Source organism: Cyprinodon variegatus, unplaced genomic scaffold, assembly GCF_000732505.1.
Source record: "Cyprinodon variegatus isolate N-32 unplaced genomic scaffold, C_variegatus-1.0 Scaffold646, whole genome shotgun sequence".
Lineage (NCBI taxonomy): Eukaryota > Metazoa > Chordata > Actinopteri > Cyprinodontiformes > Cyprinodontidae > Cyprinodon > Cyprinodon variegatus.
In genome coordinates, this window is record NW_015151099.1 from 166,007 (window position 1) to 178,179 (window position 12,173).

Here is a 12,173-nt window from a genome sequence, read left to right on the forward strand (position 1 = left end):
TGCGTTAGATAACTCTGCGTTAGATAAGTCTGTGTTAGATTACTCTACGAGTGACTGAAAAAATTATAGAACTGATAGAAAATAAAGACCAAAAGAATTTTTCAATGTTGTTAAATTTCAAATTAAGTACAGATTTAAATTCTGTTCCTGATGTTTCAGAAGGTTCTGTCTTCAGTCAGGGGTACTGCCAGGAATTTGGGGCCCCATGAAAGATATTGATATCAGGCCCCCTGCCAAAAAGAGGTATACAAGCTTTAAAACTGCTATAAAGATGCACTTAAAAGTATCATTTACATTTTCAATCTAATTGTTATTGTAAAACACCTATAAAGGAAAATAATCAGAAATTAACTTTAAATTGCATAAACTGGTGCATAAAAAACAAAGATGGTCAATTTATTCATGCTGTGCTTCACTGTTTACTGCTGAAAAATGATTTTTGATTATTTATTTTACTGCTGGATTTTATTTTTATTTTTGAGATATTCATTGGGACATTTTTTCTTCTTCTTTTGGGCCCCACCTCAATCAAGGGCCCTTAGAATCTTCCTGACTTTCCCCCCCATATGGCAGAGGCTTCTGCAGATCTGGTGGAAGACAGACTGCTACAGCAGATGCGTCTTACCTGTAGCATTAACACCCACAACAACTGGTTGATAAATGAGTTACTGCTGCATTTTATCTCCCTTTGTGATCTATAAAGAGTTTTCTAAATGGAAATATCTGAGCAGCCTTAGTTCAGGCCCTCCATCTTGCTTTCCCACCAAGATCGTGAATCAGAAAACGAATTGTGATAAGTTCCTGCATTTATATCTGATTCTTAGTCTTTTCAATCTCTACTTGCAAATCTTGAAAATATTGGAAGTTGTCCCAAAAGTTTGAGGCGGTGCTGTAAATTCTTCACAAATCCGTCCTCAGGTATCCTGATCCCTTTCTTCTTGGATTTTTGAGGCAGTATCTCGATCACATGACGCCATCCTCACCTTCCTCCCCTTACCTCCTGCATCCATCCGTCATATTCTAACCTTCTGGCTTTGCTCAGCAACAGTAGAACCCACCACCAGGGGGCGCTTTGTCTTTTTATCAGCAGCTGGTTAATAGTGCAACTCTAGAGCATTGATCTCTATTTATTCACTGAATTGCTGATCGCCCATTTGTAGTGAAGCCACCGGCCACCATATTGGTACTCCCAAGTTAAACCGGTCTCAATGTAAACAATCTGTGTGCTACAGCATCGAACAACCATGATGTTCTCATTTTCAGGGGAACTTAAGACTTTTAAAATAAAGATAAATTCCTCACTTTGACACAGACTGGCTGTTTCATAGCATCAGTAGATTAACTTTAACTTAGAATAAATAAATAGATCCATCACATTGCAGAGTCATTATGAAATCAATGAAGTCTATAAATCATGTAATATAAAATATTATACAAATAAATCACAGTAAAATTAATGTGTTAATGAAGCAGAATAATACAGATACGCCAAAAGTGCTTAAGTGATGATGTACATGTAATATACATTTATTTCTGACATATCTGATATATATATATAATATATATATATATATATATATATATATATATATGTGTGTGTGTGTGGGTGAGTGTGTGTGTTTGAGATGTTTTTTCTGTCAATATAACATAACATATTTCAGCTCATGAATTTTTAAAATGAGAAACACAACAAACACTAGAAAAACGACAGCATCATCCCCTTAATAAAGGATTACTACATAAACATTTCACAGTGAATTCGTTTGAATTACTTAGAACGTTAGACCCAATGTCAATGGCTAACTCAGTCAATGTCTTCCAGTCAGTCTGAGATAGCCAGACTAATGTTACGCTACAGACTATACTATAGGATCCATCGGCTATAGATGGATTTATTGGTTAGTCCATCCACTGACTGGGAAATTACCAGTGGAACGTCTTCCTGCAGCCAGAAAATTGCTGGTTTTAGCAGCCAAATGCTGCACAGGGAGGCATTTTTACTGCTGGTCTTGGTGGGAGTGGGGAGTACCAACATGGCGGACGGTGGCTTTATTTTTTTCGGGCATTCAGCACTCCAGTGAACAACTAGAGATCAGTGCTCTACAGTTGTACTACAGCTGCTCCTTGGAACCGATGCCTTCAGTGGTTTGTAGGTAAAGATGTTTCTCCTGAAGCTTGAACTGTCCCTGGTGCTGAATAAATCTGACATCCAAAAAACCAGCAAACCCCTGGTCTAGATGTTTTGTCTGATGTATTTGGTGGTGGTCCAATCCATGTCTGTGAACGCTACAGGTAGCCTCTGGATTACTGCAGCACAGGAGGGGAGGGACTTCCTGGTAGCTTCATGCTTTATTCCAGCTCGTTACATTATTTAATAATGAGAAAGTTCTGCTCAGTTTTTATGGAAATGTGCACAACTATGATCATCCTGTAGGGTCCAAATGTTTTAACCCTATGATCACAGGGATTACACATCTCTCTCTTCCCCAATTAATGCAGCAAATGATGCAACCTTCAGCTAATCAGTTACACATCAAGAAGATGCTGATGACCATTTTTTATTTATGTGAGAAAGGAGTTCAAGAAGTGAACCCAGTAAAATAAAAAGCTGTTTTTTTTATGTTTCATGAGTTAAAGAATGTAAACAATTTAATGTAATTTTTAAGTTTCTAAGGCCAAGCATCCTGCAGCTTATAGTCGTGATAGTTTTCCCTCCTCTCTATAGCTCTTTCTGCATATGAGCTGCCATCATCTTGATGATTCCAAAGGTCTTTTTGTATCATGAATGTAATGAAAGAGGCTCTTCATGGAAAAAGGGGTCATTTTGCTCCAGCTTGAATGCCAAGGGTCAGCAGTCTTTATCAGCTCCAATCTCTTTTATCGTGGGAGTGGAGCGACCATCCAGAGCTGGTATTACAAACCGTGTCACTAAGGTCCCACTGATCTGCTAGAAAAATGCTGGTTTTCCTTTGCATTAAACCCGTGTTTCACTGCAGGTTTTTCATTTTTCATTCCACTGAAAGCTTGCTTGTCCAGAGTCCATTATTGCAGAACTTTACTGTAACCTTTGTTTGGAAAAGAACTCATTACTTTCATGCATAGATCTGCACATTAGCTGGACGTTAATTTCTTTTTCATGGAGGCAAACCCACTTTATGAAATGTAATGTGACCAGAAATGAGTACCATTGCGATCTGTAAATTGTGAACCATTTCCATATCTAGTATATTATATATTTTATAATGCTGACAGGATCAAGAGACTTTAAATATGTTTTAAACCTGTTATTGTGTAAAATCTGAAGGTAGTAATTGGGCCTATGCAATCGCAATTTAACAAAACGCATTTTTAACGCATAATCACAATTTAGATTTTTGGTAAAGTCGTTCAGCCCTAGTAGTGATTAAAGCTGGCAATCCGATGCATTGAACCAGCTGGAATCTACAAAGAGGTGTCGATGGGCGGCCGTGGTCTGCGCTGGAGCAAAGGGACGACGTAGGATGAGAGTTTAACTGTCCTTCCATATTAAATAAAAACTTCCTTTTTTAAAGCCACCTCTTAATAGCATTCTATACTTTATTGTTTGTCAGCAATACTTTCTTTATCCTCCGTTTTGATCATCTACAAAAATCCCTTTAGGTCAGAACCACCTCTAGTCCCTGATTGGCTGTCGCAATGTGAAAATAGATAAAAGTTCAGGATTTTTTACTCCTGTGAATGGTGCTTGGTAAACCTTGCAGGTGCGACGGCGCCCCCTATGCCTGGCTTCTCCTACAGCAGCAGGGCTCCCTATACAGAACAATAACATGTAAAAAAAAACAAAAAATAAATAACAGATTTGGTGCAAATGGACCTTCTGACTTTTAGCATCCTTCCTGAAGAGCAGCCTAATCACCAGAAGCATTTTGAGACAGCTACCTCATATAGGAAGGGGTGAGAGTTCAATGAAAACACGTTTTTCACCAGGTTGGAAGAAAATGACTAAAAAATTTTCAAATCCAACAAGTTATCACCACTGAGGGCAGGAAAGCCAGTAAGGTATTGCTGTAAAAACCAACCAATCAGCAAACCTCAAAGGATGATGGGACGGTTAAACGGCTATCCCAGGTGCTGCAGAATTAGGGCTGGGCAATTAATTGCATCAGCAACATAATGGCAATTTAGAAAATGCAAATCTCAAATTGCAGACGCTCGAAATTTTAGTCAAAATACATTCAACAAGAGTCAGACACTAAATTCCTCCCTCCAACCCTCTAGGTGGCAGTAATACATTTAAATTGGGGATGCTGTCACACAGAAGGGAACAGAAAGTGCAGCTAGCACATAGATCTAAACATTATAGTAGAAGGAAGAACTTTAATGCAAATCTTACACCAAAGTCCTGCAGCTCTGGATTCAGGCTTTCAAGGAAAAGCCAAAACCCTGGAGTTAAACTTCCACATGCTTGTGCTTATTGCAAACTGAGTGGGTTAGAGCAGTGCGCTGTGCTCTGAGAAGGTTGCAAGACCCTTAACCCAACACTGCTCCCTGGGCGCCACACAATGGCAGCCCACTGCTCCCCAAGGGGATGGCTTAAATCAGGGGTGTCAAACTGGTTCCAGAAAGGGCCATGTGGCTGCAGGTTTTCTTTCCAACCCAGCAATAGCACCTGACTCCAGTCATCCCATCAAGTGAGTCCAGTCTTAACATGATGACTTGATGAGATGAATGGAGTCTGATGTGCTATTGCTTGGTTGGAAAGAAAACCTGCAGCCACACGGCCCTTTCTGGAACCAGTTTGACACCCCTGGCTTAAATGCAGAGAGGGAATTTCCCCAGTGTGAATAAAGTTCAATTATTATCATTATTATTAAAGGAAACTCATTCAGCCTCAATTCTAACATCAATAGCATTAATGTATGACGTAACTTCTTGAAGGACTGGGGTGGACATGTCCCCACCAATGATTTCAATATTTAGACTTTGGCTCTCAGCAATATGTGGGACACATTTCTAAATTCGATTTTGTTGCTTTTGAAGGAAGATAATCACTGATCTAACTGAAAGGGAAAACATCCATCCATCCATCCATCCATCCATCCATCCATCCATCCATCCATCCATCCATCCATCCATCCATCCATCCATTTTCAATACATAGACTTTGGCTCTCAGCAATATGTGCCTCCACCCTTAGAGCGCCCCCACCAACTTTCATCAAGTTAGACTCTTGATAAAAAGGTTTGTGAAGTTAAACATATTTGATGGTGCAGATGGTGCACAGGAGCAGAGTGCCTCATCGTCACATATTTTATTCAGGTTTGCTGCATGACATATTAAAGCTAGAACAGCTTGTCTGCTTAATTAAAACTTAACGACATTCAGATGCACCCCCCCTCACACCACTGGCTCTGATTACTGAGTCTAGGGAGCCGTGTTTCAGCTCCTAAATACAGGCTAGCACTGCTGTACAGGACATGAAGCTTCAGCGATAAACAGGCTCCAACCTTCAGCCTTTCAGTCGTGAAGGTTTCTGTAGATACGAGATTCCTTCTAATCAGACTTCACACAGGAACGTGTTCAGACTGAGGTGCTGTTTGTTTGAAGGCTTTCAGAAAATCCTAAACAAGTAAAAATCACATCGAAGACATTTAAGGAAATATTCCAAACAAAATTATTTTCACATACGTCAATACGATGAAACAAGCCTGTTTATTGCAAAAGAACCCAATCCAATTTTTCTATTTATATATCACATTTAAAAAAATGAACTTTTCCAAAGTGTTGCACAATAAATAGAACAATAAATATGAATAAAACAGTTTAAAACAATAAATACTATAAAATAAATGCAAAGCCACAGGGGACCACACACGTTACGCAATGCTAAAAACCTGAGAATAAAAAAAAGGGTCTTAAAACCCTCCACGGTGGGGGGGGGGGCAGAGCATTCCACAGCTTAGGGCCATCAATAGAGAACGCTCTGTCCCTGCTGCTTTTCTGATGTGTCCTAGGAGTCAAAAGCTGGAGCTGGCCCTCGGACCTTAAAGCGAGCAGGGGACGGTAAATTTGGATGAGGTCTATGATGTACTGAGGTTCCAGTCCAAGAAATAAACGAATTGGCACCAGTGGCGGATCTAGGGGGGGGGGCTACTTGGGCTACAGCCCCGGATGTTTCCCCCAGAGCCCCGGATCTCCCTTCTGAGGTGATCTGAGTAAAATGTGCAGTACTGGAATTGATCAGATGGTGGCAGCATGCGCAGGAAAGCAGCCTGTAGCATTCCTATGCAGAAGAAGTTGTCACCACTGTTACTAACAGACTGATGTTCCAGGGATGTGAAGCTCTGACAGCTCCTATAATCATATAAATGTCGTAACATCCAGTTTAATCAGCAGCTGTTGTTTACAAAATTGTAAAATAAAAAAATAAATAGACGAGGTCATTTTAAGCTGTTATGTGTTGTTTTTTAAACACCAAGAGAATCTGATTTTATTTCTGTCAGGCTGAAGTGACAGAAGTTGGAAAAAGACAGTCACCAAACACAGTTTATCATTTTTCATTGCTGATATTAGAGGATGGAAACTGGCTGATAGCAGGACACAGATATCAAGAGTTCCTGAAAAGATGATAGAGTAGACTTTCAGCTAAATCCCGTTCTAATGTAAAATATGACAGATTTCTGGATTGAAGACATTTCTAGTATATGACATGCTATCACACATAAACAATGTAGAGAATTTGGAAACATTTCCCAAAGATATGGGAGGAGGAGAGGAGAGAATGGAGATTTCAGCTTCCTGAAATAATCTGTTCCCCTTTTAATGATCTTTATGAAATATATTTTCTGTTTAAATGTTTATCTAATAATTCACAAATATTAAAAAAAAGTTCCAACCAAAACCAGTGGACTTTGTTTTCCAAGTTTGAAGATGTTTCGCTCTCCATCCAGAAAGATTTCTCAATCCAAACTGTGTGGAGCAATGCTACTGCAGACATTGAAGTACATTTCATAAAGATCATCAAACCAACAATCGGTCTCCGCCAAGTGACGTCAATTGTTTACCTCGGGCGCGGTACACTATGCCTTTTCCACCTAAAATGGCGTCTTAGCAACAAATGTCACGTGACTGGCGGAGACCGATTTTCCTAAATCCGCCCCTGTTTTCAGGCTTATGTTAACTGTAATGACTTATCTTGGACAGGCTGCTATGTAAACAGGCCTTTAGTCCTTTGTTTAGCTATGCTGCGGTTGTTTACACTACACCTTTTCCACCTAAAATGGCGTCTTAGCAACAAAAGTCACGTGACTGGCGGAGACCGATCAGAATGATTCGAACTATTTTGGATTTAAAAATATTAAATAATAAATGTTTCAAACATGATATAAAAAAATAATGACAGTTTAAAATTTCACAGGATTTGTTTATTTGTTTAGTTTTGTTATATCAGATGGCTAAAACATGCGGCTCCCCTCTCATAACTGCAGCAAATAATGGTCAAACGTCCCCAAATCCACAGAGTTTGTTGTTGATGAAGAGAGGAATAATAATATTAATTTCTTCCCATGTTATGGAAGGGGAATTGTTTATGTGGGATAGCATGTAGTATGCTAGAAATGTCTTTAATCCAGTAATCTGTCATATTTTATATTAGAACAGGATTTAGCAGAAAATCTACTCTCATCTTCGCGCTCAGAGCTAAACCCCTGATCTCCTAGAATGCTAGATGCTCCCCTGATTGGCACATCAACCGTTAAAAGAAATGTAATATTAGATGTTGGAAGAAGACGGCGTGCTCGATATTAGATTTGTGCATCTCTCCGCTCTCTCCGCTTTGATTACCTCAGAGCTCTGGATGTTGCTGGGCTGTCATGGCGGAAACGCCTCATCAACACCACATAGAGGTCGGGACAGCGCCCCTGAACTGGCAGATAAGGGTGGTGGTTCCTCTAAATAAGATGGGGAACCGGAGGTTGTGGGATCTCACTCAGCCTCCCTGAAGGTCTATGCCAGGGTACTGAAGAGGAGAGCCCGGCTCACGTTTGAACCTCAACTTCAGAGGAGCAGTGTGGTTTCGGTCCTGGCCATGGAGCAATGGAGCAGGGTTCTCTGCAGGGTACTTGAACTGTTTTGTGGACCTGGAGAAAGCATTCGAACGGGTCTCCACAATGCCCTGTGAGGGGCACTTCAGAGTCCTGTTCCCGGTCCTGTTCAGAACCTTTATGGGTAGGATTTCTAGGCGCAACCAAGAACCAGAGGTAGTCTGGTTTAGGGACTACATCATGCACTGGGTCATTTTACAGCCTAGTGTAAAGTGACCAGCATGAAAATCAGCCCCCCCAAGTCCGAGGCCATGGTTCTCGACCGGAAAGGTTGAGGAGAGTTCCTGCCTCAAGTGAAAGAAAATTAAAGTATCTTGGGTTCCTTTTCAGGAGTGAACAGGAGAATGAAGCGGGACATTGAGAGACGAAAAGGTGTGGCTGCAACTATAATACGATTTCCAGTGATGATTCTGCTTAGCAGTGGGATGAACCTCGTCTGTCGTTGTTTCCTGCGTCTGGAAGCCCTGATTAGACTATCGTTAGTTGTATCCACTTCCCAAAAGCCGACTCTGTCAAGTAAATTCACCAAAGGCTGCATTTTTCGCCTGAATCTCCGCAAACTTCCTGAATGTTATGGGCGCTGCCATGTTGGTTTGATTGTTTACCTCTAGAGAACAGTAGTACCGTAGGTCGCCACTAGGAGGCGAGGAACCGTGCTAGCGTGGGGTGGAAATGGTGGTAAGGAACCAAGCTCGGCACGGATCGGTTTTCAAAGGGAAGTGGAAACGGGGCTAATATCTGCTTCTCTGATTCAAGTGACCAATGTCGACCTTCTGTGAACTACTGGCAGATGATTTGGTGTTCATCTTGCAGCATTGAGTTCTTTCTCCCTGACTGAAGAATAACAGCACGACTTTGACATCAGAGGGAAACTACTGATAACTGCTGATTGTTAAAGAGTAAAAAAAAACAACAAACTGGTTTAAATGAGTGGAGGTAATAGATGCTGATAAGGTGATAATGGTAATGGAATTAATAAGCTTCTTTGTTTCTGGGATAACTGCTGCAAACTTTTGCTCAGATTGGATTTTGTGCTACTTAGACTTGCTTAAAGGAGAGAATATCCTCTATATGCTTGACTGATTTTCCATGCTGATGTCCAAATTCACAGCAAACGTAAAAAGTAGTGCAAACACAAAAAGGAGACAAAGGCACAAAACACATACATAGGAGAAAACGCTGCTAAAGAGTTGCTGAGGAGAAATAGAAAAGATTCTAGAAAACTGCAAATGCGAACCCTGCTGCAAACATAAATGATGTTACCGCACAAAACACACCAAAAACATGCACAGGTAAAATGCAGTCACTGCAGGTTAAGAAGGAAATAAGCTTGCAATAACGGAAGAGCTCCAGACCACTAGGGGGAGACAATAAAAGCATTTCTTAGCTGGACTTCTGCTAAGAAAAGGTCGAGGCTGTGTCTGCAACATAACATTAGCATTTCTCGTTTGCAGCATTTTCCTTTGCATGTTTGTGTTTATTTTTTTGACTACCTTTATTGTTTGCATTACTTTTTGCATTTCCGGTGAATGTATGTATATCTGCATGGTGTTTGCTTCCCTCAGTCACACAAACTCCCTTGGAGGTTTTTTCTTTGAGAATCGGATCAGCGGACATGCAGATCTGTTGAAGGGTCTGCTGCAGGTGCAGACTGAACCATTCGGATTAGACAGGAGTTAGAGCCTCACTCCATGCTGGAAGACCTACCTCCACCTGTGGAGCCCCCTGCAGGCAGTCAAATATTCTGCAGAGCACCTGCAGAAAAGGGAACGTCCACAGAGCATACGATATATCCGTTAGCTTTTATAAAATCAGTTTGGTCAATAAACACTTCTATCCTTCATCTGATCACCAAGAAAATAATCCAAAGCATGTGGAGCTATAGAAGAATGCCCAGTACTGCTTAATAAAGTTCAAACTGGCTTTGCTATAGACAATAGTAATATGGGATGCTGCCTCCAACAGGTCAGATGTAAACTGAATACTGTTATCACTTTCTAAATTCTTAATCCACAATTTTGGGCTGATGGGGAAATAAGTGTCCCCACACTGGACCAGAGGAAAAGTATCGAGCTCCTGTTCAGTGAGAAAAAACAGTCCCTGCTACACATTAGAACGTATTGTGTTAATACCAGAAAAACAGTAAAACATGAGGATAATCTATCATAAAATCAACTGAAACAGTTAAGTGTTTCAAAATATACTGTAGAGTTTAAAATGACCAGAGAAAGAAAATCCTGATGACTGTTCAGCCTGGTTTATTCTCAGAAATCAGGTGGTCTGCGTGTGTGTCGCAGTTAACGCAGATATCCCCCCCCGCCTTCCGCAGACACCTCCCCAAAATTGTAGGTGACCTCAGACCGTGCTGCAGACAGGAGGCTCTGATTGGTTAAATCTACATCCGCTCTACTCTATAAGTATTTCCTGTTTGGTACCTAATGACAGAAACTCTGGCTGTAGTGCCGTCCACAACCCCTGGTACAACTCGGACACTACTCCAGACACCGTGCAGGACGCTAGTTTGTAGCTCTGTGCGACGGTCTGTTGGTTTGCACCCGAAGCCAAAACACACAGCGTCACGGCCAGTCTTTGGGGAACACTCACGGGTGAACTGTGTTGCGTAAGGCGCTGGATGAGGCGTTGTAGTCGGCGAAAACGCTCGTCAAACCGACACACGGACGCCCACAATCCTAGCTACTTCCTGATTGGTCCTCTGGCGTTGTGGCGTGGAATAACATAGCGCAGACCACGCTTTAAAATTGGGCATAAATCAAGAATATCTGCGACAAGTTCACTGCGACACACAGCGACGGGAGGATAACTAGCCCTTAAAGTCGCAGGGAAACTGCCGTTACAACGGTTGCATTTCCAAATTCTCCCGAGTGGTGCACAACTTTACAGAGTGAATAAAGTGAATATGATTGGTCAATTATCAAGAGGGTGTGCTAGTTCTAGTGCTAGTAGGTTCCCAATGGGAAATTCCATTGGGACCAAGTAGCACTAAATTGGTGACTTAGAAACGACACTGTCAAGGAACGCTATGGACAGAGGAAACATGCAAGAGGAGGAGAGTTTAGTGTCGGAGGTCGTGGATGAGTCTCCTCCGTCATCCNCACTGGACCAGAGGAAAAGTATCGAGCTCCTGTTCAGTGAGAAAAAACAGTCCCTGCTACACATTAGAACGTATTGTGTTAATACCAGAAAAACACTAAATCATGAGGATAATCTATCATAAAATCAACTGAAACAGTTAAGTGTTTCAAAATATACTGTAGAGTTTAAAATGACCAGAGAAAGAAAATCCTGTTGACTGTTAAGCCTGGTTTATTCTCAGAAACCAGGTGGTCTGCGTGTGTGTCGCAGTTAACGCAGATATCCCCCCCCGCCTTCCGCAGACACCTCCACAAAAGTGTAGGTGACCTCAGACCGTGCTGCAGACAGGAGGCTCTAATTGGTTAAATCTACATCTGCTCTACTCTTTATGTACTTCCTGTTTGGTACCTAATGACAGAAACTCTGGCTGTAGTGCCATCCACAACCCCTGGCACAACTCGCACACTACTCCAGACACCGTGCAGGACGCTAGTTTGTAGCTCTGTGCGACGGTCTGTTGGTTTGCACCTGAAGCCAAAACACACAGCGTCACGGCCAGTCTTTGGGGAACACTCACAGGTGAACTGTGTGTCGTCCGACATTGGAAGAAGGGTTGTAGACGGCGAACAAGCTCGTCAGACCGACACACGGACACCCACAATCCTAGCTAGTTCCTGATTGGTCCTCTGGTGTTGTGGTGTGGAATAACATAGAGCAGACCACACTTCAATATTGGGCATAAATCAAGAATATCTGCGACAAGTTCACTGCGACACACTGCTGCAGGAGAATAACCAGCCCTTAAAGTCGTGGGGAAGCGGCTGATTCAACAGTTGCATTTCCAAATTCTCCTGAGTGGTGCACAACTTTACACGAGTGAATAAAGTGAATATGATTGGGTCGATTATCAAGAGGGTGTGCTAGTTCTAGTGCTAGCAGGTTCCCAATGAGAAATTCCATTGGGACCAAGTAGCACTAAATTGGTGACTTTAAAACGCC

At 41.7% G+C, this 12,173-nt stretch overlaps 1 protein-coding gene across 2 annotated transcripts in view; it reads right to left on the reverse strand.

Moving 5' to 3' along the window:
• The window catches only part of bcar1 (breast cancer anti-estrogen resistance 1), an 88,304-nt gene that overhangs the window by 56,906 nt on the left and 19,225 nt on the right, over positions 1 to 12,173 (reverse strand). The window contains exon 2 of one of the 2 annotated variants that reach the window (XM_015393529.1): positions 9,789 to 9,836. The exons of the other annotated variant lie outside the window; for it this stretch is intronic. Within the exon in view, the coding sequence (XP_015249015.1) occupies positions 9,789 to 9,836 (48 nt within the window). The remainder of the gene's footprint in view (positions 1 to 9,788; positions 9,837 to 12,173) is intronic. 2 annotated transcript variants of the gene reach the window in all.